Here is a 27,839-nt window from a genome sequence, read left to right as displayed (position 1 = left end):
GTGGACTATGTGATGCCATGTTTCTTATCTCTGCTGAAGTCATGTAAACCAGAGGTTAGCAGAATACACTTCATGGTGTAAACACAGAATAAACTTCATGAAACCTGAGTTTTAAAAGATGGAAGTTCTGTCCTCTTTTCTAATTAGTTTTGAATCAAGTAGAGCAGACATAATACTAGACACAGTAGGAATTTTTAGGAGCTTTACATATACAAAATACATGTAAAGAAATAAAAAAATAAGAATTTTTTTTATAGTTGAAGTCAAAGAGACTTTTTTGAGCCAGTTTTTTCCTCTAATTATTCAAGGTACTATAGTCAAAATATTTTCTAAATGCAGCCAAGTTTGTCCACTGCTTCAAGAAAACTTAACGTATGCATCCCCAGGACAGTCCTATTTTATCATTTGTCAAGGACTTCCCCAGAGGGCATGATATTTCGGGGAAAATGAAAAGTAAAGGACAAAAATCATATCCTCGTCATTCACATGTAAGCAATGTGAAGGAGCACAAATGCTCCTATGCCTTTTTTTTTTTTTTTTTTTTGAATGAGTTCTATTTGAATCACAGTTCTCAAGGTTGAAGACACATTTTTTCCTTCCCAGACATGCCCCTCTAGCCCACTGCTTTGATAAGATCCTGTTTGATTTTTCTGGGTGAAGACGTGATTATTTGTCTCATTTGACAAACCTGAACATCTTTCCCTCCTAATGATCACTGATTGCAACTCTAGAACGTGTCTTTGTGTCTTGTGGTCTAGGACACAGAGAAATTGCCTGACAACAAAATCCCACCTGAGGACCTAAATCCTTTTCTGTAAGTCTCCAGGTTGCTGCACTTGAAGATTCTTTTGGTGCAGGTCCCATCAGCAATATCATAGGTTTCTAAGGTTGAAATATACACACTGGATACAGGAATATAGTTGCCATAACTATGATGCAACTTAGCTCTCAGGGCAGGGGCAGTAAATGAAGACCTATGGGAAACCCTGGGATGCTGACTTGAGTTGTAATCAGTCTGTAAGACAAGGTTGCCTTATACTATTTTAAATGATAACACTGCTTAACAAAAGGCCAAAGAAATAGGAAAAATATCAACTTGGCTATCACCAGAGAAATAAAATATTGTATTTCTTCCCTAAAAACTGCCATTATAAGAAATGTTTGCCTACATCTTGGCTATGAGGCAAAGACACTAAATTCCTCCCCCCCAAATCTACACAACGAGATAGAAGGAAAAAGTCTTTATGGACCTTGTGGACCTCTGGGACCCATTAATGTAAAAATAAATCTTCTTTTTTTTTTTTTGAAGATTTATTTATTTATTTTGACAGAGAGAGAGACAGCGAGAGAGGGAACACAAGCAGGGGGGAATGGAAGAGGGTGAAGCAGGCTTCCCGCCGAGCAGAGAGCCCGATGCGGGGCTCGATCCCAGGACCCCGGGATCACGACCTGAGCCGAAGGCAGACGCTTAACGACTGAGCCACCCAGGCGCCCCTGTAAAAATAAATCTTATGTTCAAGCCAGTACTTTGTGAAGGTAGTGGGTTTCAGAAACTAAATTATTTACGTGAAACAGTATTTATATAAGGACAGAGAAATGTCAATTTACAATGATCTGGGAGGTAAAAATTTATGACCAAAATAATATGGTGTAGCTAGATTAAAGAAGAGCAATTCTGCCAAATGAACCATAGAAAATGAATATTTAATAGTATTAGTATTTCCTTAGGAAATTTTTAAAATCATTATATACAATTTAAAACTTTCTAGTTTCATGAAGCAGATGAAATTGAAAGGAAGCACCATTTTTGTGCAATAATATTTACTTGACCTTGGTGTTCACCTAGGACCTCACCAGGGTTCATGGGCCATAAAAGCAAAGAAAATCCATGTTAGTGATAGAAAAGTCAAGTGGCCAGTAGCCTAGGGGGAAAGCAAACACAGGAGAGCTAACGTGACATGGAAGCCCAGGCCTGCAGGATCTACTCCCTGAGCCCTGCTCGGGCATTTACTAGCCTTCTGGAGTTTACTCAGATGTCCCGTAGGCACCTCGCACTCAAGTCCACTAGAATTTAGCTCCTTGAGCCTGAGTTCTCCCCACTTCCTCCCCCTGCCAGATTCACCTTCTTCACACATCATCTTGATCAGATCATCCCTCCTCCACCAGGCTCTGTTCCCCAGTAGTTCCCCACTTTCTTCTATAAAGTCTAAACCACTGACATGGCTCACAAGCCCCCATGTCTGGCTGCAACTCCCTTTCCAGTGTGATCCCCCCATCCTACTTAAGCTAACACTCAGCTATAATCAACCTTGTCACTCTACTGTCACTGACAATGCCTTCAGAATCCCTGCCTCCAGAATGTTTCCTCACCACATATTCTACACCTAGAAACCTCTTCTTTCATTTCAAACTTTTATGCCCATTCTAAATGCCCTAAAATCCTCATATTGCAAGGGGCTTCCCCACTAGGGCTACCCAATGGTCTCCTTCCTGCCTTTGAATCTTGGCACTGCCTCTGTACCCAGTTGACTCTTGTGTAGATGAGTTTTAAGCTCTTTCAGGTCAGGAATCATGTCTTTTATTTATGTACATCCCATATGAAAAGCCAAGGGCCCTGCACATAGTAGGCACTCAACAAATACATGTTGACTGAAACCTACAGCAGTGAAGTGTTGGATAGGTACCATGAAAAGAGGATTTGCTAGTATGGTTGACAATTGCTAGGCAAGACTGGAACAACTTAACTAAAATGGAATCTTGAGGACAGATGGGAAAGACGCCATTTTACAGAGAGAAACATGGAGAAAGTTATCTCATTCAATATATAGAAAGAAGTTTGATAAAGATAGGACTGAACCAAGTCCTTTAGCAAGCCCTCCATGGGCAGGAATGGAATGCTATTCATACATATGGCATCTCTAGTAATTAGTGTAGTACTTTGCTCATAGGAGACACTCAGTAACTGTATGCTAAATTATTTACGGAATATACAAATAATGCTTTTCAGAACCAGAATTTCCAATTCTATGAACAGAATTCTGTTGAAGCAATGCATTAGACTAGCTACGGAAATGATGCTGTCTGGCAGTACACATGTCTGAAATAAAGCTTATCAGCTTCCTTCTCCATCACTATTAGCAGTGAGGTCCTACTGTATCTATGGACATCTTCAGAAATCTTAAAGTAAAGGCATGGAGAAAACACATTGAAAGAAGGGAGATATGTGTGTAGGGAAAAACAAAAAAGAATATACTTGCTAAATATTTTTTATACCAAAAAGAATACACCCAGAATCTACAGGGTCAACTGGAGAGGAAACAATTTCCCATTTTACCATGAACTGTCCCAAAACTGGAACCAAAGCAACAACCAGTTCTTAATGTCCCTCCTCTTTGATACTGTTCTACATTAGCTTGACCCCGTCTGATTGAACTCATTCTCCTCATGACTTTATCTTTTGCTCAAATGGCAGAATAATGAATAGAATAAAATGCTACATTTCATTTCATCCTTTATTATTCAATAATAAAATCTTGTTACATTTTTTTGCCTACAAAATTAACTGCCCATAACTGATTAAAAATCAGAAATTAGAGTTCCTAATATAATCCAGGCTGTGAATTAGGCTAAAATATTTATGTAGTCGAAAGTAACAGGAAAAAAACCCGGAACCCAATAAACTTGAAAACAAGTATTCGACTTTGGTCAAACTCTAAAGAAAAATGTTGTACTTATACATGAAGGGCTTTGAAAAAGAAAAGACATTTCAGAGAAAATAAACATTTAAAAAAATATATCAGCTTATGTTTGGAATACGTACTGCTTTTCGTTTGAGAATGCAGTCCAACCTCCAACGATTTCCTTCAACCACTGGGCGTTTCAGGAAGATTTCTGGACTCAACCTGAAACCACAAAACCGAGATTTTAAGAAACTAAAACAAAATAGAAAGTTCTGATTGTGTCATAGGAAACAAAGGCAAATTTAGCCCAAATGCCATCATCCACCTCGAGTGTGGTGGGTCATTCAAAGTTCTGCTACGAGTTCACATACAACTTCACCTGGGAACAAGAGCCTCGAGCCAGGGAAAAAAAAGAAAAAAAAATCAATCTGGCTTTCTCTCCTTCTCTCACATGCAAATATATACCATATGCAGATACTATTGATTGCCCAGCCAACAGCCACTCTCCAGCTTCTTTCTTCAGTTAGAACCTAAACCTAACTCCCACTCTACCCTGTGAATATTCTAGACTTTTTTCCCAGCCTCCTGTGCACCTAGAGCACCATGTGCCCAATCTTGGACAATAAGACATATGAGAAGGCACACATGGGGTTAATGGGAAAGTTTTTCTTCTTTGATCTCTGTCTTACACACACACACACACACACACACACACACACACACACAACAGGAAAAGTGGCTGTAGGACAGATGTTGCATGGGGATATGATGCTTAGAAAGGGATAGCCATATTGAAATTCTAAGGGGAAGACCAGAACCCTGAAATCACTAGACCATTTCACCAACTGCCTAACTGTGGATTTCGTATTAAATGAGACAAATAAATCCTCACTCTTTAAGCCACACTTGGTTGAGCATTCTGTTAATCCAAGCCAAGAGTATTCTAATTGATAAACAAAAACCCTGACTTCTTACACCAGCAAACAGTGTCCTGGGGCTTTCTGAGCCAGGAGGAAGGCAGGTTTGCTGATAGATGAAATTTTTCCAATGTAAGAATGGATCCCTGGGCTCTTCTCTTTAGTGCCATAGGCAGCTAAGAGTACAGTCATTTTTTCCCTTGGGGTTGAGCTCTAAAGTCAGCGTCTGAGTTAAATCTGTATGTGATGTAATTCCCCTCTAATGAGGAAAAACAGAAAAACGAAAAATAAAGAAAACTTTCGGGTTCCTGGGTGGCTGAGTTGGTTAAAGTGTCTGACTCTTGATTTTAGCTCAGGTCATGATCTCAGGGTCGTGAGATCCAGCCCTGCCTCAGGCTCTGCACTCAGCGGGGAGTCTGTTTTAGATTCTCTCTCTCTCCCTCTTCCCCTCCTTCCTGTGCTCTCTCTCTCTAAAATAAATAAATCTTAAAAAAAAAAAAAAAAAGACAAGAAAACCTTATCTGGAGAAATGCCAGACTTAGAGGAGCAGGAGTAGACTGTATAACGATTAAAGCCTTGTAGAATTCTAGACTGGAATACTGCCAGGGAGTCCTTCAAGCATGTGAAACCAACAGGGTTTTAAGGAGCTAAAGAAATTTTAAAAATCTTTTTATGCTCTATTTCATTCAGTTAAAGAAAAATAAAACCCCAAAGATAAAGTACCTAAAGGAAACACACACTGGATAACATAAATAAGAAAACAGACAAATAGTGGAGTGTATGTAGTATAAATACTTGTATATTTAATTTAAAGTACGAAAGGAACACAAAGGTAATCTATGTCTAAACCAAGAAAAAAAAATGCAGCAACTGATAGCAAAAGATCTAAAATGAATTAAAAAGAGGTCTGTTTTAGGTAGAAAAGTGCTTTGCTGGGTACTGCTTGTTCACTGAAGGTAAGAGATACCCAATAACATACAGATACTTGCAATTTTTTTAAAGATGTATTTATTTGTTTATGACAGAGAGAGAGAGCTGTAGCAGGGGAAGGGGCAACAGGAGAGGGAAAGAATCTTCAAGCAGACTCCCTGCTGAGTGCAGAGCCCCACGTGGGGCTTGATCTCACAAACCTGAGATCATGACCTGAGCCAAAATCAACAGTCAGATGCTCAACTGACTGAGCTACCCAGGTGCCCCTTGTAACTTTTTGATGTACACATTAATTGTAAACTCCGAGATCTTTCCTTTGGGGGCCACTAATTTTAATGCTATACTACTCTGCAATTAAGTCTTTATCCTTTATTTAATCTACAAGCACTTTGTACACTGTGTGCAGAACATTCTATTAGATAGTTTGGAGTATCTTAAGATAGCTCTTGAGGAACCCTCAGTTTTGAGGATAATGCATAAAAAGAAAAAAGACCAAAATTCATTCTTTAAACAAAGTATAAACAATGGTCTCACTGGCAAGGAGAAAGTAACTACTTGAGTTATGACTCACAAGCATCATTATGTCAGAATCTTCACTCAGCAACTATTAGATAAGCAAAGTTCAAAAGAATTGTATAATAACCACATTTCATTGAATCTAGGAAACTAATAATTGTGAGATGCATCATTACTATTTTTATCACTGAGAAAGAAAAAAGCATGACAAATATAGCTGTGAGATGAACTTGCGTGTAAGATGAATCCTGATTTCAGAGATGTGAACATGTACTTCTACATAAATGTTCCTCTTAGAAGATTTTATAGCTTCCAATGCTTCTATCAGAAAGACCAACGTTTACAACCAGTAATCAGAACTTCCATCTTAAGAGTAAGAAAAGAGAGGGACGTCTGGCTGGCTCATTTGGAAGAGCATGTGATTCTTGATCTCAGGGTCATGAGTTCCAGACCCACACTGGGTGTAGGGATTACTAAAAAAAAAAAAAAATTAAAATTAAAAAAAAAAGAAAAAGAAAAGAAAATAAATTAAACCTGAAGTAAGAAGGAAGAGAATAAATAGGTAAGAATAGAACTCAATGCAATCTAAAACAGAAAAACAATATGGAAAACTCAATGAAACTGGACAACTGGGTGGCTCAGGCGGTTAAACATCTGCCTTTGGCTCAGGTCACGATCCTGGGGTCCTGGGACTGAGCCCCGAGTTGGGTCCCTGCTCAGCAGAGAGCCTGCTTCTCTCTCTCCCTCTACCCTGGCTCCTGTGCTCTCTCTCTCTCACTCATTCTCTCTCTCAAACAAATAAATAAATAAATAAAATCTTAAAAAAAACCTCAGTGAAACCAAAAGCTAACTTTTTGAAAAGATTAATAAAACTGACAAACTTCCAGCTGGATTAAAAAAAGAAAAAAGGGAGTTTCACAATTTTAGATTCCTCATGTAAATGGAATCATGTAGTATTTGTTCTTCCGTGTCTCGCTTATTTCACTTAGTATAATGTGCTCCAGGTTCATCCATGTTATTGCAAATGGCAGGTTTCCTTCTTCATTAAGGCTGAACAATATTCCATTGAATGTAAATACAACCACTTTCTTTATCCATCATCCCTCGATGGACATTTAGGTTGCTTCCATGTCTTGGCTATTTTGAATAATGCTGTAATAAAAACGACAATGCATACATTTCTTTAAGATCTTGATTTCAATTCCTTTGGTTACATGTTCAGAAGTGGGATTGCTGGATCATACGGTAATTTTATTTTTAATGTTTTGAGAAACCTCCATTCTGTTCTCCATGGTGGCTGCACCAATGTATATTCCCACCAACAAGGGTTGCATCTATACTCCACAATTAAGTCTTTATCATCCTTTATTTAATCTACAAGCACCATGGTACCCTGTATGCAGAGCATTCTATTAGGTATTTTGGAGGATCTTAAAATAGCTCTCAAGAGGTCCTCAATTTTGAGGATAATGCATTAAAAAGATAAAAGACTGATATTCATAAGTGGTGGTTACCAGGGCCTGGGAAGAGGAGGAAACATCTTGGTCAAAGGGTACAAAGTTTCAGTTACGTAAGATAATAAGTCCTAGAGATCCACTGTACAGCATAGTGCCCATAGTTAACAATGCTATATTGCATACTTAAACATTTGCTAAGATGGTAGATCTTAAGTGTTCTTATTACAAAAACTAAAAATAAATAAAGAAGATGGGAGGAAACTTTCGGAGGTGATGGATATGTTTATGGCACTGATTATGGTGATGGTTTCACAGGTGGATGCTTATCTCCAAACTCATAAAGTTGTATATATTAAATATGTACAGCCCTTTTTGTATGGCAGTCATACATCATAAAGTGTTTGGTTGTAAAAAAAGGTGACTAAACAAACACATGGCCATTGAAAATATATAATATATCCTCAGATGGAGAAATATGTAATTTCATATATGCTATTATATATCAGGCTTTTAAAATAAATGTATGCATATACACAAGGATTGGGAGATAAAAAATAAAAATTTTGTTAACTTAGTAAAAAAAAGGAAAGGAAAAGCACAAGTTATTGATATAAAAAAATGAATGACAGACAAAATCACTACAGGGCCTGCAGACATTAAAATGATAGTAAATAGATAATAAAGAAATATTATAAATAATCTTATAAGAATATGGTAATTTAGATAAAATGGACAATTTCCTTGAAAGAAATGAGTTACTAAGACAGAAGTAAAAAGAAATTGAAACTTTAGTCCTATGTCTATTAAAAATTGAATTCAGAATTTAAAAAAACACAACTTATACAAAGGATACTAGATCATGACAAAGTGAGGTTATCCTAAGAATGCAAGGCTGCTTTAGAAGTTGAAAATCATCAATACAATTCACCACATTAACAGAAAAAAATGATCAATTCAATAAATGCAGAAAAAGGTTTGACAAAATTCAATACCATTCATAACAAAAACTCTCAAATTATAGATATAGGCAGAAACTAATTTCCTCAAAATAATAAAAGGCACCTATAAGAAATCTAACTAAAGCATAATACAATGAACTGAATGCTGATTTCTCCCAAACTGAGAACAAGGCATAGACATCCATTCTCATCACTGCTGTTCAGCACTTTGCTGATGGCCCCAGCCAAAGCAATAAGGCAATAACATAAAATAGAAGGTATACAAATTAGGAAGGGAAAAGTAAAACTGTCATTATTCACACATCACACAATCGTCTATGGAGAAAACTCTAAGGCATCTACAATAAAGCTACTAGCGCTAATAAGTGAACTAAGCAAAGTTGCAGTAGGTAAGATCAATATAAAAAATCAATTGTATTTCTATACACCAGCAGTGAAAAACGGGAACATAAATTTTAAAAAATACCATTTATAGTAACATTAAAAACTATGAATTACTTGATGACAAATAACAAAAGGTAGGCAAGACCTGTAGAGTTCGCACCTCCCTATTCGTGGGGCATGTGTTCCAAGACCCCCATGGATTCCTGAAACTGCAGATAGAACCAAACCTTGTATGCCTATCCTATATATCCTATATTTTCTCCCATACACACATTCCAATGAAGTTTAATTTACAAATTAGGGACAGTAGGAGATTAACAACAATACTAATAAAATAGAGCAGTTATAATAATGATTGTAATAAAACTAATAAAAAATAAAATAAAATTATAAATAAAACTGTAATTTATTTTATGTGAATGTGGTCTCTATCTCCCAAAATATCTTATTGTACTGTAGTCACCCTTCTTCTTGTAATGATGGGAGATGAGAAAATGCCTACATGATAAGATAAAGGGAGGTGAATGCTGTAGGCATTGTGATGCAGCTTTAGGCAGACTACTACTCACCCTCTGACAACAGGTCAGAAGGAGGATCATCTGCTTCCAGACTGTGGTTGACCTCGGCTAACTGACATTGCAGAAAGCAAAACCACACATAAAGGGGGACTACTGTGTGTAGAAAGTACAAAACGTTGCTGAAAAAAATTAAGTAAGATTTAAATAAATGGAGAGATATACGGTGTTCATGAATTCAGGAAGAACAGAGTTTGATGTACCATCTAACAAATGGGGACTTTACCATTTTTTTCCCATCTGATTCATCAGCCTGAAGGGAGAACTGAGCAACGGGCATTGGCACACGTAGAGAGAACTCAGGTAGAAGTCCTCTGCTTTGGGCTTGAGGAGAAAGAATGGGATCTTCTGGTAGTGATGGGGTGGCAGCAAGGGGCTCACAGGCACCAGAAACACTGAAGGATTGGAACTTTCCTCTCCAACTAGAAGAGCTGTGGTTCCAAGAGGACAATGTAAATATCCATTGCTTGGCTCTGGACACAAGTATCATTACAGAAAGCACATAGCAGAGCAGGGAAAATAAAGCCCCACCTTTCTAAATAGAGGACTGAAAAAAAAAAAAAATTACAGGAAACCCAAAAGTAGTGGAGAGATCACGGAGAAAGCAGAGCTCAGGAAAGCAACCCTATAAAGTTGTTTATGAACTTCTAGCTCACTCCCAAGCTGCCCTTGCATGAATTACATCCTAAACATTATACTAAAGTTTGAGAACTGAACTAAGAATTAGACCACTGCCAAGGGATGAAAAAACATTCACCATGCAAACGGAAGTGGAAAAAAAAAAAAAAAGCCAGGGTAGCAATCCTTATATTAGACAAAATAGATGTTAAAACAAAGACTATAATAAGAAACAAAGAAGGGCATTACATAACAATAAAGGGATCAATCCCAATACTAGAGCACCAGTTTGAATTGGTAATCAAAAAACTACTAAGAAATGAATGTCTAGGACCAGAAGGATTCACAGGTAAATTTTACCAAACATTTAAAAAAGAGTTAATACCTATTCTCTTCAAACTATTCCCAAAAATAGAAGAGGAAGGAAAGCTTCCAAATATATTCTATGAGGCCAGCATTACCCTGATACCAAAACCAGACAAAAGACACCACTAAAAAAGAGAACTACAAGCCAATATCCCTGCCTGAGGGGATCCCTGAGGATGCAAAAATCCTCAACAAAATATTAACAAACCAAAGCTAACAATATATTACAAAAAATCATTGACCATAATCAAGTGGGACTTATTCCAAGGATGCAAGGGTGGTTCAATATTTGCAATCAATCATAATTATATAACACATTAACAAGAGAAAGGATAAAAACCATATGATCATCTCAATAGATGCAGGAAAGCATCTGACAAGATTCAGCATCCATTCATGATAAAAACCGTCAACAAAGTAGGTTTAGATGGAACACACCTCAACATAATAAAGGCCATCTATGAAAAATCCACAGCTAACATCACACTCAATGGCAAAAAACTGAGAGCTTTTCCTCTAAGATCAGGAACAACATAAAGATGTCTACTCTCACTACTTTTATTCAATATATACTGGAACTCCTAGCCACAGCAATCAGACAAGAAAATGAAATAAAAGGCATACAAATCAGTAAGGAAGATGTAAAACATTCACTACTTGCTGATGACAAGATACTATATATATAGAAAACCCTAAAGACTCCATTAAAAAACTACTAGAATGAATAAATGAATTCAGTAAAGTCACAGGATACAAAATCAATGTATAGAAATCTGGTGCATTTCTATACACTAATAATAAAGCAGTAGAAAGATAAATTAAGAAAACAATTCCATTTACAATTGCACCAAAAATAATAAAATACCTAGGAATAAACTTAAAGAGGTGAAAGACTTGTACTCCGAAAACTATAAAACATTGATAAAAGAAATTCAAGACGACGCAAAGAAATGGAAATACATACCATGCTCATGGATTGGAAGAACAAATATTGTTAAAAAGTCTGTACTACCCATGAGAGATGATGGACTCTGAAAAACAAACTGAGGGTTCTAGAGGGGAGGGGGGTGGGAGGATGGGTTAGCCTGGTGATGGGTATTGAGGAGGGCACATTCTGCATGGAGCACTGGGTGTTATGCACAAACAATGAATAGTGGAACACTACATCTAAAACTAATGATGTAATGTATGGGGATTAACATAAGAATAAAAAAATTTTTAAAAAAAAGTCTGTACTACCCAAATATTTAATGTAATTGTATCAAAATACCATCAGCATTTTCCACAGAGCTAGAGCAAACAATCCTAAAATTTGTATGGAACCACAGAAGACCCCAATAGCCAAAGCAACACCAAAAAAGGAAAATAAAACTAGAGGTTATCACAATTCCCAACTTCAAGTCATAAAGCTATAGTAATCAAAACAGTATGGTACTGGCACAGAAATAGACACATAGATCAAAAGAACAGAGTAGAAGACGACCCAGAAATAAACCCACAATTTTATGCTCAATTAATATTTCACAAAGCAGAAAAGAATATGCAATGGGAAAAAGACAGTCTCTTCAACAAATGGTGTTGGGAAAACTGGACAGCTGCATGCAAAAGAATGAAACTGGACCACTTTCTTATACCAAAATAAACTCAAAATGGATTAAAGAACTGATTGTGAGACCCGAAACCATAAAAATCCTAGAAGAGAACACAGGCAGTAATTTCTTTAACATTGGCCCTAGCAACATTTTTCTAGATGGGTCTCCTGAGGCAAGGGAAATAAAAACAAAAATAAACTATTGGGGCTTATAACTAAAAGGCAACTGGTCTTAATCCACACCAGCAGGTGGAGCTGCAGTTAAAGTTTCTGAGTCCATTCTGGGAGTGGGAGCCCATTTTGCTTCCCACTGAGGCCCTGCAGGAAGGCATATGTTTGTATTTCAGACTGATGCATCTAATCCAGGACTCATTCCAGAAACAGATGCAGTAGGTGTAACAGTTGTTCTAATTACATGTACCTATTAAGATCGAGAATTTATTAGAGTTGGCTATTAATGTAAATAATGAATATAACGAGACAGAATTAAGGAAAAATCTGCCAGTAAAACCAGACTTTTTCTAAGGTTCAAAGGAATATTTTGGTATTTAATCCTAGAGTCACGAGATTTCACATTATTTGGGAAGATAACACAGAAAAACTGTTAGATGTAGAGAGCAGTAATCCAAATCTACAATCACTTCTTTCAACAGATCCATTACCTTCAGCATCAAAGGGATGGTCAACATCAGAAAACTCACTAAATGGCATGTTAAAATCCCACATGATCTGCATGTGGCCACCTGCCCTCCCTTTAGTACAAATTAAGCTATAAAAATACACAGAACTATTTCCCTGAAATTCCATAACACAGTCAAGAGACAATGAAGAATTTTTTTAAAAAGCATCCTGTAGAAAGTTTATAAGAAAAACAGTATTTGAGCAATTTAATTAAATTGAATTTAATTAATCCAATTAAAAAATGGGCAGAAGACATGAACAGACATTTCTCCAAAGAAATACAAATGACCAACAGACACATGAAAAGATGCTCAACATCATTTATCATCAGGGAAATGCAAATCAAAACTATAATGAGATATTACCTCACAATGGTCAGAATGGCTAAAATCAAAAACACAAGAGATAACAAGTGTTGGCAAGGATGTGGAGAAACAGAAACCTGTTGGTGGGCATGCAAATTGGTATAGCTACTGTGGGAAACAGTATGGAAGTTTCTCAAAAAGTTAAAAATAGAACTACCCTACAATCTAGTAATCGCACTACTGGGTACTACCCAAAGAATACAAAAATACTAATCCAAAGGAATACATGCACCCCTACGTTTATAACAGCATTATTTACAATAGATAAATTATGGAAGCAGCCCAAGTGTCCATTGATAGATAAATGGATAAAGAAGAAGTGGTGTTTGTTTGTGTGTATATTATTTAGCCATAAAAAAGAATGAAATCTTGCCATTTGCAACAACATGGATGGAGCTAGAGAATGTAATGCTAAGTGAAATAAGTCAGTTAGAGAAAGCCAACTAACATATGATCACACCCATATGTTGAATCTGAAAAACAAAACAGATGAGCAAGAGAAAAAAAAAAGAGAGACAAACCAAGAAACAGACTCTTTGTTTTTTGGTTTTTTTAGAAAGAAAGGGAACTTTTTTTTTTTAAGAGAGGGAGAGGGTGGGGGTAGGGCAGAGAGAGAGGAAGAGAGAAAGAATCTTAAGCAGGCTCCATGCCCAGTGCAGAGCCTGACTCAGGGGGTCGATCTCACAATCCTGAGATCATAACCTGAGCTGAAATCAAGAGTCGATGCTTCACTGACTGAGCCACACAAGGGTCCACCCCGGCTTTTTTTTTTTTTTTTAAGATTTATTTATTTATTTGAGAGAAAGAGAGAGAGAACGAGGAAACAAGCAGTGGGGAGGGGCAGAATCTCAAACAGACTCCCCCTGAGCAGGGAGCCTGACACAGGGCTTGATCCCATCACCCTGAGATCATGACCTGAGCCGAAATCAAGAGTCAGTTGCTCAACCGACTGAGCCCCCCAGGAGCCTCCCAAGAAACAGACTCCTAACTACAGAGAACAAACTAACTGATGGTTACCAGAGGGGAGGTGAGTAGGGGAATGGGTAAACAGGTGTTAGGGATTCAAGAGTACGCTTATCATGATGAGCACTGAGTGATGCATAGAACTGCTGAATGACGACAGTGTATACCTGAAACTAATATAACACACTGTTAACTATACTGGAATTAAAATTAAAAATTTTTTAAAAAATGAAAAATCTCTTTTTTAAAATTCTTAGGTTTTACTAATCCTGTCTATTTCTGACACGGTTAACGCACAGGCTCATCACAGAGGCGGTGGCAGACCCCACTTGCACCCCTACCCCTGGGTAGGATAAAGAACCAACTATGGCGAACACTCAACACGCTTGCTGCACACATCCCTGCTGCCCAGTGGTAATGAGAGCCACCACCATCAAGAGGAAATCTGAGCTAAGCCACAGTCTCTGGATCTGCCCTAAGAGTAATTAGCAATTTGGCAAGGGAGCTCGAAGCCACCTCTTTTTTTTAAAGATTTTATTTATTTGACAGAGAGAGATACAGCGAGAGAGGGAACACAAGCAGGGGGAGTGGGAGAGGGAGAAGCAGGCTTCCGGCCGAGCAGGGAGCCCGATGCGGGGCTCGATCCCAGGACCCTGGGACCATGACCTGAGCCGAAGGCAGATGCTTAACGACTGAGCCACCCAGGCGCCCCAGTTCAATCTGTTCTTAAAAAATTTCAGATCTAAAAGGAACTGCAGGGGCACCTGGGTGGCTCAGTCGGTTTAGTGTCTGCCTTCGGCTCAGGTCATGATCCCAGGGTCCTGGGATCAAGCCCCATGTTGGGCTCTGCACTCAGTGGGGAAGGCTGCTTGTCTCTGACCCTCCCCCCACTTGTGCACTCTCTCTCTCTCTCTCACTCACTCACCCTGTCAAATAAATAGAATCTTTAAAAATAAATAAAGGAACTTCAGACACCATATAGTGCAGCAGGCCCTCTCTGAGAGGCAGCTCCGTGATACAGGGACTCTAGAGCAGACACACCTGGGTCCCAGCCAGCACCGGTACCTGCCAAGTGCCTGACTGTGGGCAGTTTCCTTACCTACCTCATGGGTCTCACTTTTCACAACTATAACATAGCCTCTGGTACTTGTAAGAATTTAACAAATAGTAGCTGTTATTGTCAATGTTACTTTGTGCCTTAGAAACCACTCACCCCGTCTGTAATAGCTAGGTCCCTAAGGTGGTCTGAGCAAAGACCCTCACCATTTCTCTCCTAGACTACACCAATAGCTTGCCAAGTGGGCTCTACAGCCATTGTTTAGTTCCTCTTCTACACTATTACCAGAATGATCCCTTTTAGAAAACAAATCTGACTGAAATCCCCATGCTTAAAAATTGTCAGTGGTTCTCAGTGTCCACAGCACTAAGTTCAAACTCTTTAGCAGCTCCCCCACTGCCCTTCACAATTTCCCCCTGACCCATCTCTTCGGTGCCATCTCCACCCACCATCCCCAAGGATGCTATGCTTCAGCTATCAACAGCCTCCACCCTCCTCCCAAGTTGCTGCGCACTCTCACACTTCTATGCCTTGGTCCTGGCTATCCCTCGGCTGAAAACATTCACCTGTCTTCCTCTGGTCAACTCCATCACCAAGCCCCAGGCCAGCCTTCTCTTCCGTGAAGGCTCCACAGCTCCTGTAGGCTCAGGCATTGCCCCGCCTCAGGGCTCCTCCTTCTTTACAGCCTTCTGCTGTCTTAATCCCCTCACCACTCACTTTTCCCCAATCTGTGGTTTTCCATATGACTTCCTGACTCTCTCTTGTTCTAGAGGAGGGTCTGCTTCTCAATCATCTTCATATACACATGGCCTAGTTCAGCACCTGTCACAGGGTGGGTGCTCACTAAATAGCTCTGGAATGACTAAGTTAACAAGTTGAATGAATGGGTGGTTAAATGAATGAACGAACTAGAAGGTTCCAGGTTGTTTCTCATTTCACTACATCCACCTCTGTTTGCATACTAATTATCTTATAAACTTATCAGTACAGTTTTTAAGTTTACACTTAAGCATATGATATCTCTTGAATTAGATTAGAAGCTTCTAAAGGACAAGTGCATCTTCCAACTATGCTTTTCACTCTCTCAGTATACCAATACTAGACATACCAGTATTGGTTAAGTTTCTGAATGCTCTCTTTTGCAATATACTTGCATGGCAAGAATTTTCTTCATCTGTTATGATGGAAGTTACAATGAAGGCTTTATTTCAAAGGGAGTGCGGTAATAAGATGTTACCCTAGACAGTCACAGAAAAGAAATAACCTGGTTTATTTTCTTTCCAACAGCAGAAAATAGTCAGGGTTCCATCTCTTTAGATGTTTAAATGGGAGCCTGTATTTTAGTGTTCAGAACCTTCAAAAGAGATATTATTTTCTTGAATAAAACATGAAAATATGGGCTCAATGGAAATACTATCTTCAGTCTTTTTCATGTCTTCATCAAACTTTCAGAAATATTATCTAAAGGAATATAGTACTAAATTAAGCTTTAATTTATTCTCGTAAGTGTTTATAAAGTATTCAACCAAAGAAACAGCTCCTAAGTATGAAACTTATTTTTATTCCTGGTAACTGAGTGAAGAGACAAAATGTGACAATAAAGGCCAAGATTTAGCTCCTCCACACACATGAGAATAAACAGGCTCACAGACATGCTGACCATCACACACTTTGTCTATCGACCCTAGATCAATGATTCTCAACCAAGAGAACTCTACCCTCCAGGGGACATTTGGCAATGTCTGAAGACACTATCGCAACCAGGAGTTTGCTACTGGCATCTAGTAGGTGAAAGCCAGACATGCTGATGGTGCTAAACATCCCACAATGCACAGAACAACCTCCCATAACAAAGAGTTACCTGGCTCAGGGGCACTTGGGCAGCTCAGTCGGTTAAGCATCTGCCTTCAGCTCAGGTCATGATCAGGTCCTGGGATCGAGCCCTCTATCAGGCTCCCCGCTCAGCGGGGAGTCTGCTTCTCCCTCTCCCTATCTGTGCGCTCTCTCTCTTGCTCTCTCTCTCTCAAATAACTATATAAAATCTCAAAAAAAAAAAAAAAAAAAGAATTATCTGGCTCAAAATGTCAATAGTGCCAAGGTTGGGAAAGCATGCTCTAGAATTATAGACTTCCATATTACTGAGGCAAAAAGTAGAAGAGGATGAGTTCATATTCCTAATTACTCTCCCCTCTCCCCAAAATATAGAATTAGGAGGAAATAAATTATGATGATATTGTCAAAGTTTATATGTAAGATAGTATTTGAAAGGAAACAAAAAGGGAAAAATAAGGAGCATTTCAGCAACTAAATTCTTAGAAGGAAAACACATTTTAGACATGTTCATTTCCACTCTAGTCAATTTTGGCATCTGCAATTGGTTTTAACTGTCCAGGCAGATGGTAATTGGAACTAAAGTCAAACTTTAAAGCCTACACCAACTCCAAGAGTACAATTTACCAAGAGCTAAATGAGTCTGAGTATGAGATTTCCAGTGGCTCTGATAAGCATTGTAACTCTCATGGATATTTGTAAAGGGGGTCAAAAAGTTGAAATCTGATATATTTCCAAAAAAGTTGACCAGGCCTAGTCATTCTGTAACAGACAAACGGAACTATTCGAGCTTCAAAGGGACAATTCAGAAGTATATTCACTAGACCTGGGGACTACAATACCAAATGAAGAAGACACCCAAGGAAGATTATTTTCTATCACTTCTAAAACTGTATTTGCATTGCAAAATAATCTTTACTAAGATGAATATTTGGGTGTCTATTTCCAAATGGAAAGACAAAAACAGGGATGCCTAGGTGGCTCAGTTGGTTAAGTGTCTGCCTTCAGCTCAGGTCATGATCCCAGGGTCCTGGGATTGAGCCCCACATTGGCTCCTTGGTCAGCGGGGAGCCTGTTTCTCCCTCTGCCTGCAGCTCCCCCTGCTTGTGCGCTCTCTCCCTCTGACAAATAAATAAATAACATCTAAGAAAGAAAGAAAAGAAAAAAAAGAAAAGAAAAGAAAAGAAAAGAAGAAAGAAAGAAAGAAAGAAAGAAAGAAAGAAAGAAAGAAAGAAAGGGAGAGGGAGGGGGGAGGAAGAAAGGAAGAAAGAAAGACAAAACCAAAATTGTTTAAGCTAAATATCTTAAGGATATTTGGAGTTCAAGTTTTTTGAAAAGACTTTTCACTGAGGCTATTAGAGTTAATTGGTTGAGACTTTGGCCAAACCATCTACGGTACTGCTGATTTTCATAATGTACGATTCTGGAACAGCACAACACTGTTTTACATGTCTAATTGCAGAGACCTCCAAACAAATTCCCCATGGATAAATACTAACCACCAGTCTGTGATAAAAATCTCTTCTTCCGCCTCCTCCATAGCATTTGCCACATCTTCAAAATACCCTTTGGCATTAACGTACCTGGAAGACAAGTTTTTTGTTTCATTTATTTTTTTTTATGAAAAGAAAGAAAGGAAACATATCTTATGGCAAAAAAGATAAAAGCCACTGCCTGAGTCTCTACAAAGCCACCAGTTTATTTTGTATAACTGAAGACCAAGGATTGAAAATCCCCATCTTCCGTCTGCTATGCAGGAAGTATAGTAAGGAGACAGAAGTAAGCGACCAGATTCCCTGAGAGAACAACAAACTGGTCTCATCATCACATGAGTCAGATGAATTCTCTCATCCTGTTGAACTCACACCATTGTTTGTCTGAGACTGAAAACAGACCAGTTTCCAATCCGTGGGTAGGAAAACATGCAAAGCATTTTATTTAAAAGAAATACCTAGCAAGTAAATTCTCATTCTTAAATTATAGCTGATAACTTAAATAAACATTCCATTTGCATCCTTAAAAAATGGAAAAGTTAGCTTTTAAAATCAAACTTCAAGATCTAAAGCTAGCTATTGAATCCTCACTGTGAAAATCTTGAATACAAAAATTGGAAAACTAATCTATGCTCAGGTAGTCCTATAAAGAAAGGCCCTTGTCAAGTATAATGCAGAATATGTCTCCACAGCTTTGAAAATTGATTCCAGATGAACTTAGTCCTGCGATAATATTAGATACTATGACTATAAAAAATAGTCTTAGAGTAAAACGATCTTACCATTTAGCTAAAGTATTCTCTTGGATAGCAGCATATGATCCAAATCGATGGTCTTTGAGAAAGTTGGTGCCGTGTTTCTGGATGAATTCTTCTATAGCCCCTCCCCACCACCGAGCATGCCTATAGCTGTTGCATTTTAAAATAAGTGTCCTTCAAAGAAAAGCAAAGTGTGGAAAAGAATGATCACTCTGTGTTCAGGCTCTTTAAAAATATTTAACAATTAAACATGCGCCATTTTGTTTTGGTATTGCAGTAAACATAGGTTGAAAATTTTAAGCAAAGAGCATCTTATTTATATCAAAAAAGCAGACTTCTGAACATTCTGGGCAGGATTTAAAACTATATTCAATATAGCAAAAATAAATTTTCAGGTTATTTACTCATTCATTCATGCTAACATGCATAAAGTTACTTACTATGACTAGAACTATACTAGGCTGTGAGGGAGATCATCTTAAACCTCCTACTGTCAGAGAAGATCAAGAAGTTCAGCATCTTTTTATACAAATACATACACACAACACATGCCAATGTGTATTAGACAGGGTGTGTGCGTGTGTGTGTATAAATATATATATATTTATAATATATATATTAGTCAATGTGTGAAAAGGAAAAAATTTATAATATATTTGTATACATGAGGCTGAACTTTGTAGAACCAGTGTATATACAGAGAAAAAATACACACATATTACATAACTACCATCTTCCAGAAAGAAACATTTATTAACACACACACACTCACTAATAAAATCTATAGTAAATGTGCACTTGAGTATCCTTTCAAGATTTCTTTCTTAAAACCTGTGTGTAAACAGAATTTTTGTATATCAAATCACTGTTTATGTGTTCCTGTTAATTAAAGGATATCAATTTATAAAGCAAAATTTTATTTTTTAAAAATATGAAACTATCACTCCTTAATTTATCTGTTTGGTAAATTGGTATTACTGAGTAATTTTGTAATAGGCATACATTTTGTTAAGACAAGCATAAATCAACACATAAGATTATTTATTCTGACTGTTGCACATTGGATATTCTATACTTAAAAATACATAGAAAGAAAAGTAGTTTCATTATTTTTGATTGAAAAGGAGTTCTAAATAACAATTTTCTAACATTTAAGTTATTTTACTTCCTTCTTCACTCAAGGTTGGGAGAAAAACTTTGTTTTTGAGAGAAATCTTTTAAAAATACTTGAAATTTCTACCTTGAAAGATTATCAATTCGGAGCCCATATTTTGTCTCTGTCTCCTTCTTCCCCACCTTAATTTTGAATTCTTTATCTACTAGCAGGACAAAGGCAATGGCACCACTGTCTGGTTTCATATATAGTAAAAATGAATCTTTCACTATCAACCACCTGTAAGAAGGTAATAAATATTTTTAGAGTTGCATTGGATTATTGAAACAAAAAGAACAAGTTATGACAAGTTCAGTAAACACTCTAGCAGGCTGCAGATATTTTATTTTTTACACAGGGGATTTGTTTTTTAAAAATCGCTATACAACAACAATAACCAAAAACTAATAAGAAGTCTATTATGTTTTTCTAAGAAGAACTGGCACCAAGCAATTTAAAGTATTTCATTAGTTTTTCACACACTGATGGCATAGCCTGAAAGAACATCCCCGATATGGACACGTAGCGCTTGCAGGATGTATAGCAGGAGCCTCGGCTGTTGGAAAAAGGTTTGCTAAAATAAACCGTCATAAAAGAGGCAAATAAGTTTCTCGGGAGGTAAAAATCCTCCTTTAAAACAACCCAGTAGGGTGCCTGGGTGGCTCAGTCATTAAGCGTCTGCCTTTGGCTGAGGTCATGATCCTGGGGTCCTGGGATCGAGCCCCACATCGGGCTCTCTGCTCCGCGGGAAGCCTGCTTCTCCCTCTCCCACTCCCCCTGCTTGTGCTCTATCTCTCTGTCAAATAAATAAATAAAATCTTAAAAAAAAAACAGTAAGCATCTAATACTCCACATATTCTGTTTTTCAATTCAAATTACTTGTGGTTTTAAGGATTATTAATAAATGATGTTCAATAGGACATGATCTCTCAGAAGCATGTATGTATTCAACAGGTAGGAACAGCACAGAAGGGGCACCTGGGTGGCTCAGTTGGTTAAGCGACTGCCTTCAGCTCAGGTCATGATCCTGGGATCGAGTCCCGCATCGGGCTCCCCCTGCTCTGTGGGGAGCCTGCTTCTCCCTCTGCCTCTGCCTGCCACTCCCCCTGCTTGTGCTCTCTCTCTCTGTGTCAAATAAATAAAATCTTTTTTTTAAAAAAAAGAAACAGCACAGAGGTAAATGAGACATGTTCTCCAAGTTGCTTATTAGACTAGCGGGGCATAAAGAAGATACTAGAAACTGTAAAGGTAATGGGTATAAGGAGGGGGGAATCCTTAGTTCTGACTAAGAGAAAGAGGTAGAGGCACCGTCCCAAAGAGGTGGCATCTGAACAAGGCCAGAAAGGATCCTATCAATCAAATAAAACCCAAAGCAGGGTGGCCAAGGCGTACATCCCACAAGGAGGGAAGAGCAGGCAAAGGCATGGAGGTGTGGAAATGCTGCATGTGTTGGGAGAAAGTCTGGTGAGGCCAGAGTCTCAGGGAATATAGTAAGGAAAAATGGGCAAATGAGTATTGCGTGGGGAAAATGGGCAAAGGCCACACTGAGGAGGGTCTAAAGGCTATGCTCAGGAGGCTGATTTCATAGCATGGAACCAGGGTTTCCTAAACTTGCTTTGCCATCAAAAGCTCTTGAGATGCTTGTTAAAAAATAATAGTTTCCCAGGCCCCACCACAGATCCATTAAAAAGGGCTGACAATCTGTGTTTTTAACAAAAACACCAGGATCCTTATTAAATAAGAGAATCCTCATGCCTGGGCAAGGAAGAGGATGAGAATATCATTGTAACTGTGTTCTAGAAAGAAAGGTATGAAGGATAAAGAGGGATACTGTAATGTGGCAGGTGAGCAAGCTATTACAATAATACAGAACAACTCTTCTTATACTTTACTGTGAATATGCCTCACATGGGTACCCTGTTAAAATGCAGAGTCGGTGCAGTATCAAAGGACAAGAAATAATAAGCTTTGGTGAGGATGCGGAGAAAAGGGAACCCTGCTGCCCTGTTGGTGGGAATGTAAATTGGTACAGCCACTATGGACAACAGTATGGAAGTTCCTCCAAAAAATAAAAATAGAAATACCAAATGATCCAGCATTTCCCCTTTTGGAATATTTACCTGAAGAAAACAAAAACATTAACTCAAAAAGATGTATGCACCCCTACATTTATTGCAACATTATTTACAATAGCTGAGATATGGAAGTAACTTATTGATGAATGGATAAAGAAAATGTGGTGGAATATTAGCCATTAAAAAAAGATCTTGCCATTTGCAACAACATGGATGGACCTAGAGAGGGTATGATGCTAAGTGATAGAAGTCAAACAGGAAAAGGCAAAATGCCATATGCTTTCACTTATATGTGGAATCTAAAAACAAAAACCAACCAACGAAACAAAGCAAAACAGAACTAGACTCATAAATACAGGCAACAAATTATTGGGTACCAGAGCAGGGATGGGTGGAAGGACGGGCAAACAGGTGAAAGAGATTAAGAGGTACAAACTTCCAGTTGTAAAATAAATAAGTCAGACGGATGCAAAGTCCAGAACACGGAATATAGTCAATGATATTTTAATAACTCTGCATGGTGACAGATGGTAACTATATGCATCATAGTGAGCATTTGATGACGTATATGAATGTTGAATTACAATGTTGTACACCTGAAACGAATATAGTATTATATGCCAACTATACTTCAATGAAAAATAATAGTAATAAAATAAAATAATAAAAATAAAATGCAGATTCTGATTCAGTAGGTCTGGGGCAGGGCCTGAGATTTTGCATTGCTAACAAGTTCATGGGTGATGCCCATGCTCAGATGACATTTGAGTAAGGATGTGGAGGACAGTGAGAAGAGCAAGGCCATATGGGATTGATTTAAAATGAATGCAAATGGCAACTGTGTCATGCTGTCTGTAACACCATATGATCACATTTACTTACGGTTGTGTAGTAATCAAATAAGTCAGTCCATAACAATAAAATAACAGTGGGCATACTGTATCAAATATCAGACAAAATAAAGCACATTATAGAACAGGAAAGGCCAGAACACCTGAACATAAGTAATATTGTAAATGTGACATGGGAAGTCAGCATCTAAAAAAAAATCTATAATAAATTGTTAATGAAATTGCTAACCACATTACGATTTAGTGGCTTTAGAGTTTGGGATTTAACACACACAAATCTATGTTGGTTTCCGCCTAGTTTCATTTCACTCATTTGTTTCTTAACATATAGGCTGGCTTCTTCCCAATAAAAGGGGATGGGATGGATTTAGGATAACTTAACAGTGAAGGACCTACATGTGACATGGTTAACAAAAGGAAAAACATTAAGGTCACAGAAAGCAAATACCAAACCACAACGTTAACATAATTATGGCGATGGCCTGCCATCACGCGTCTGAGCTTCCTGGTTTTTCTTACCCAGTGAATAAATTACAGAAATAAAAAGGTATCCCCCCAAAAAATTAAATTCCAAAGGAAGTTTCTCATTTGGGACCTAACAGCGGGCAACTGAGTAGTATAATGGATAACACTGTCAGTAATTGTCAGCAAATGCAGGAATTCTGCATTTTGTAAGAATTCTCCTAACACTGCTCAGTGTAAATGCCCAAGCCATGATATAAACGAGGACTGAGCGGTTCAGAGGGCCTGAGTTATGAGTGCAGACAAGAAGCTGCCTATCACGATAAACCTCAGGTCAGGATAAAAGAGTGCGGGACGGATCACATATCTGCTCAAGTTCCCTCTTTAGCCGCAGTCCCTTCCCTGGCTGCACCTGCGGGACAAGTCAGTGGGCACGAGGCATGGCGCAGGCCCAGAGCGCTGCCATGCTATCCTGCTGGCTGGGAAGGAGCCAGAGGCTGTGAAAACCACAGCTGTCGGGCTTGCCAATCTGAGAAGAAAGTCAAACACAGCAGACTTGTGAACGTGTGCCTCGACGTCAAGCACACCCCAATGGCAGCAGAGCCAGCTCTCACCAGAGCGCCACACCGGGGACCCCGGTGCAGGATGATGGTGGGGCGACCCCTATCCAGGTGTACCAGCTCCCAGGACTGGCATTACAGAACAAATCTCAGAAATGTTTCTGAGAGCAGAGGCTGGTGGCACAACCACCAGGACAAAGACGGCAAAACATGGCCTTAGGGACAGGCCACAAGTTACCATTGTGCAGATAGGCCCTACCCCAGGACATCTGGTGTAGGGGGCTGTGATGTTGGCTGTGTCATCCTGCAGAAATGGGTACATTTCTCTAATTGGCACAGAGGCTCTGTATAGGCTATCAACAGCCTTGTTCAGCAATGGCAAGGGGATGGCTGGGTGTACTCTGGGGTGAGCACTGGTCAGCACTGGGGGTGCCATTCATGTGGTCTCCTACGTGCATTCCTTCCTTGCCCCTCCAAGATGGGGCAGCCTGGAAATACAGAAGAGTTTAGTAGTAACAGCTAGATTTTTTTTTTTTTTTTAAAGAGATTCCATGCCCAGAGTGTTGTCCAACACGGGGCTTGAACTCATGACCCTGAGATCAAGACCTGAGCTGAGGTAAGCGTTGGACGCTTAACTGACCGAGCCACCCAAGCTGGATGGTAGCTGGATTTTGAAAGCTGAATGCCAAAGATAATAATTTTTGTTTTGGTCATGAATTCTTTTCAATAGTCATTAGATATCAGAGTAAATTGACTCCCAGCCTTATATAAAGCTCTTCTTAATTAGGCCATTCATTAAAACTCTTCCGATCTTTTTCGTTTCTCTCTTTTGTCAGCAGATTTTTTTTTTCTTTAAGGAGAGGATATGCATCAAGAAAGGAATTGGTCAACCCGTCTTCTGGAAGTCAGCACTAGCTGCACAGGGAGTAAACGCCTAACTACCAGTCATCCTCCCTGGGCTCCGATTCCAGCTCAGCCACCCGCCCAACTGTGTGAACTTGGGTAACTGAGCCTGAGGATTCCATCCATAAAATGAGGGCAACAGTGATGCCCAGCTCATCCGTGTTTGTGCGAAATAACAGAGATGATTCACATACATTGCTCAGCACTACGCCTCACACCAATAACTAGGCAGTTTTACAAACACTCTTGTTCTCAAGTAGGTGAGATCATAGTCCACTCGAACAAGATGCCTCCTGCCGGGGCCACTCCTTGCCATTACTAAAATGCAAACACACCACCGGAGCCGGTCTTCTCAGCCTCACCTCCTCCTGTTCTCTCCCACCCCCAAGGTCTGGCTGTTCCTCAGATTTGCCCAGGTTGTTCTCTGGGCTCCTACCTGTGCTATTCCTCTACCTAGAAATGATTTCTTCCAGATCCTCCCAGGGACGGTCCTTTCCTGTTTATTATCTCTCTGCTGAGACACTCCTCCCCAGGGAGGCCTTCCCAGGCTACTCAATCTTAAAAAGCTGGCCCCACCCCACCCCACCGTTCCAGCGTGTTTCGCTTCCTCATGACACTTCAGTGGAATTATCTGTCTGCTTGTTCACTGTCTGTAGAATTCCTGGTATAGCTCAAAGTTCAGCAAAATAAATGCTACATTTATTTCTTAAAATTTATGTATCTCCTTCCCCTCAGACATTATTTGAGATAAGAGACTTATCTAGTCCACCACCTGATGCAGAGAAGTTGCTCGGCTGTTTAAGCAGATGTTTTAAATTGTGGGAAGAAATGTTTGCTGTGTCTTTTTTTTTTTTTTCCTTTTACTTGTCCCTGAGACAAGGTTATCATGAGACTTGATTTAAAGTTTAATTGCCCCATTTGCTTTACCTTGATTTGTCAATGTAGCATAAATGAGAAAGTGACCAGAATGCTTTATATGGGTACAAAAATTAAAAAGAGTTATAAATGTGTCATCCTTAAAAGTGACTCCTATTTAGATACTAATAGGTTCTACCATGAGAAAATTTCTAAACTAATTTTGTCAGCTGTATCTTCTCATTTTATTTGGTACTGATACTTTATCACCCACAAACGTAACTCAAGAAATACTTATTAATGGGGAACCAAAGCTTCAATCTTCGTGGAAAGATTTACACAATTTAAAATGATGACACATTTCATTCCAGGGAGGATCATATCTCTTTAGATTGTCCTGGTTGAAGCCTGATTTAATCCCAAGTTTAAGATGCGAGGGAGCTAGGTTATTTTATATAACCAAGTCTGGCCCCCATCTTTTCTGGCTGCCCCTTCTCATGGAGGTTTTAACTCCAACAGCAGTTTCCTGACACGGGGAGCTAAAGTCACCCCCCCACCCCCGCCCCGGTTCCTCAAGTCCCTCACCATCCCACTGCCTTCCAGTCACAGCTGCGCGGACACCGTTCACACTGCTTGTCAGCTTCGTCACTGTCTTCCTTTCTCCTCTAGTAAAGCTCGAGGGCAGGGACTTTGGTTTTTACAGGAGCTAGCACACAACCTGGCAAACATTAGGCACTCAATAAATGACTGCATGGACCAGACCAAGGCTTCCATTTCTTGAGTCGATGGCTCAGGTCGGTTGGCCCACAAGTCTACTCTGAGACAAGGAGGTAAGTAAAAGTCGTTCATAAAGGGGCATATTAGGGAGTTATTAGGAGCCCTGGCAGGGAAGGAGGAGGAGGAGGAAAGGAGCCAGCGAGGATGTGTTGTGTTTTCATGTCCTTTATTGTGGGCAGTGGGGCTGCACACCTGGCCAGGGGACTCTGGAGACGGTGCAGAGCTTCTGGCAGAATCACCCCACCAGAGGGCTGCCAGGGCAGGATGCCTGCCAGCTCTTGGCTAAGGACTGCTCCTGGGGGCTGTGAACACTTCCAGTCTGCTCTGCACGCACGCAGGCGGACCCTAATTGCCCAGAGTGTCTGCAGTCAAAGACTTGCAAGTGTTTGCCTTTTGAAACCTTGTAACTGGCCCCCAGCAGCTAGCTACCTTAGCTAAAGCCGATGCGGGGGGTGGTGCTCAGGAGGAATCTGCACCAGGGCCCTACTGTGTGCTTATGTAAGTTACAGAAGTTTATTTGAAAGCACATATTTTCTAGTATACTACTTCCTTTTTTTATTTCAGTAAAACGGTTTTACCTGAACACAGAAATTTTCAATTTTCTCTAATCTCTTCATCTTTTCCCTGTAATTTCTTCCATCCTTTCAAAATCTTTGAGAAAATAAGAGCGTGACTTAATGGTGTTTTTAGCTGGTAGTGTACCTTAAATATGTTTAAAGGTAAATCTTAGTTCAGAGTTTATATATTTTTAATATACACTTAGCTCAGTCTCATATGTACACATGAGCTCATATAACTTTTTCAAGGTTGGGGAAATACATACTTCTTAGTATTTTTTCCAAAATCCCAGTGAAGTATTATTATTAACAAACAACTATTGTCTCTTACATTCAAAACGCTGTGATAAGTGCTTTGAGGACACAAATAAGAATCAGATGAGAATACTGATCCATAGGAGTCTTTGGTTGCGTAGGACACATGATAGGAATTAAAGTTCTCTGTCTGTATCACACAGCACAATATACATCCTCACAAATGTAAGTCTAAAATTATCATCACTGAA

At 39.1% G+C, this 27,839-nt stretch overlaps 1 protein-coding gene across 6 annotated transcripts in view; it reads right to left on the bottom strand.

The window, feature by feature from the left end:
- Nucleotides 1-27,839, bottom strand: part of PLD1 (phospholipase D1) — a 192,122-nt gene that overhangs the window by 81,517 nt on the left and 82,766 nt on the right. For 5 of the 6 annotated variants that reach the window (XM_044920134.1, XM_021702667.2, XM_021702664.2 and 2 more), the window contains 4 exons: nucleotides 20,381-20,533; nucleotides 19,165-19,314; nucleotides 18,389-18,472; nucleotides 3,821-3,902 (listed from right to left, as the gene is read on the bottom strand). In XM_044920134.1, coding sequence (XP_044776069.1) covers nucleotides 3,821-3,902; nucleotides 18,389-18,472; nucleotides 19,165-19,314; nucleotides 20,381-20,533 — 469 coding nt within the window. The remainder of the gene's footprint in view (nucleotides 1-3,820; nucleotides 3,903-18,388; nucleotides 18,473-19,164; nucleotides 19,315-20,380; nucleotides 20,534-27,839) is intronic. The other variant, XM_021702666.2, reaches the window with a different exon arrangement.

This window comes from Neomonachus schauinslandi, chromosome 1 (genome assembly GCF_002201575.2).
Source record: "Neomonachus schauinslandi chromosome 1, ASM220157v2, whole genome shotgun sequence".
NCBI classification, from domain to species: Eukaryota; Metazoa; Chordata; class Mammalia; order Carnivora; family Phocidae; genus Neomonachus; species Neomonachus schauinslandi.
The sequence above is the reverse complement of the archived record's forward strand: the minus strand, read 5'-3'. Positions and strand labels throughout refer to the sequence as shown.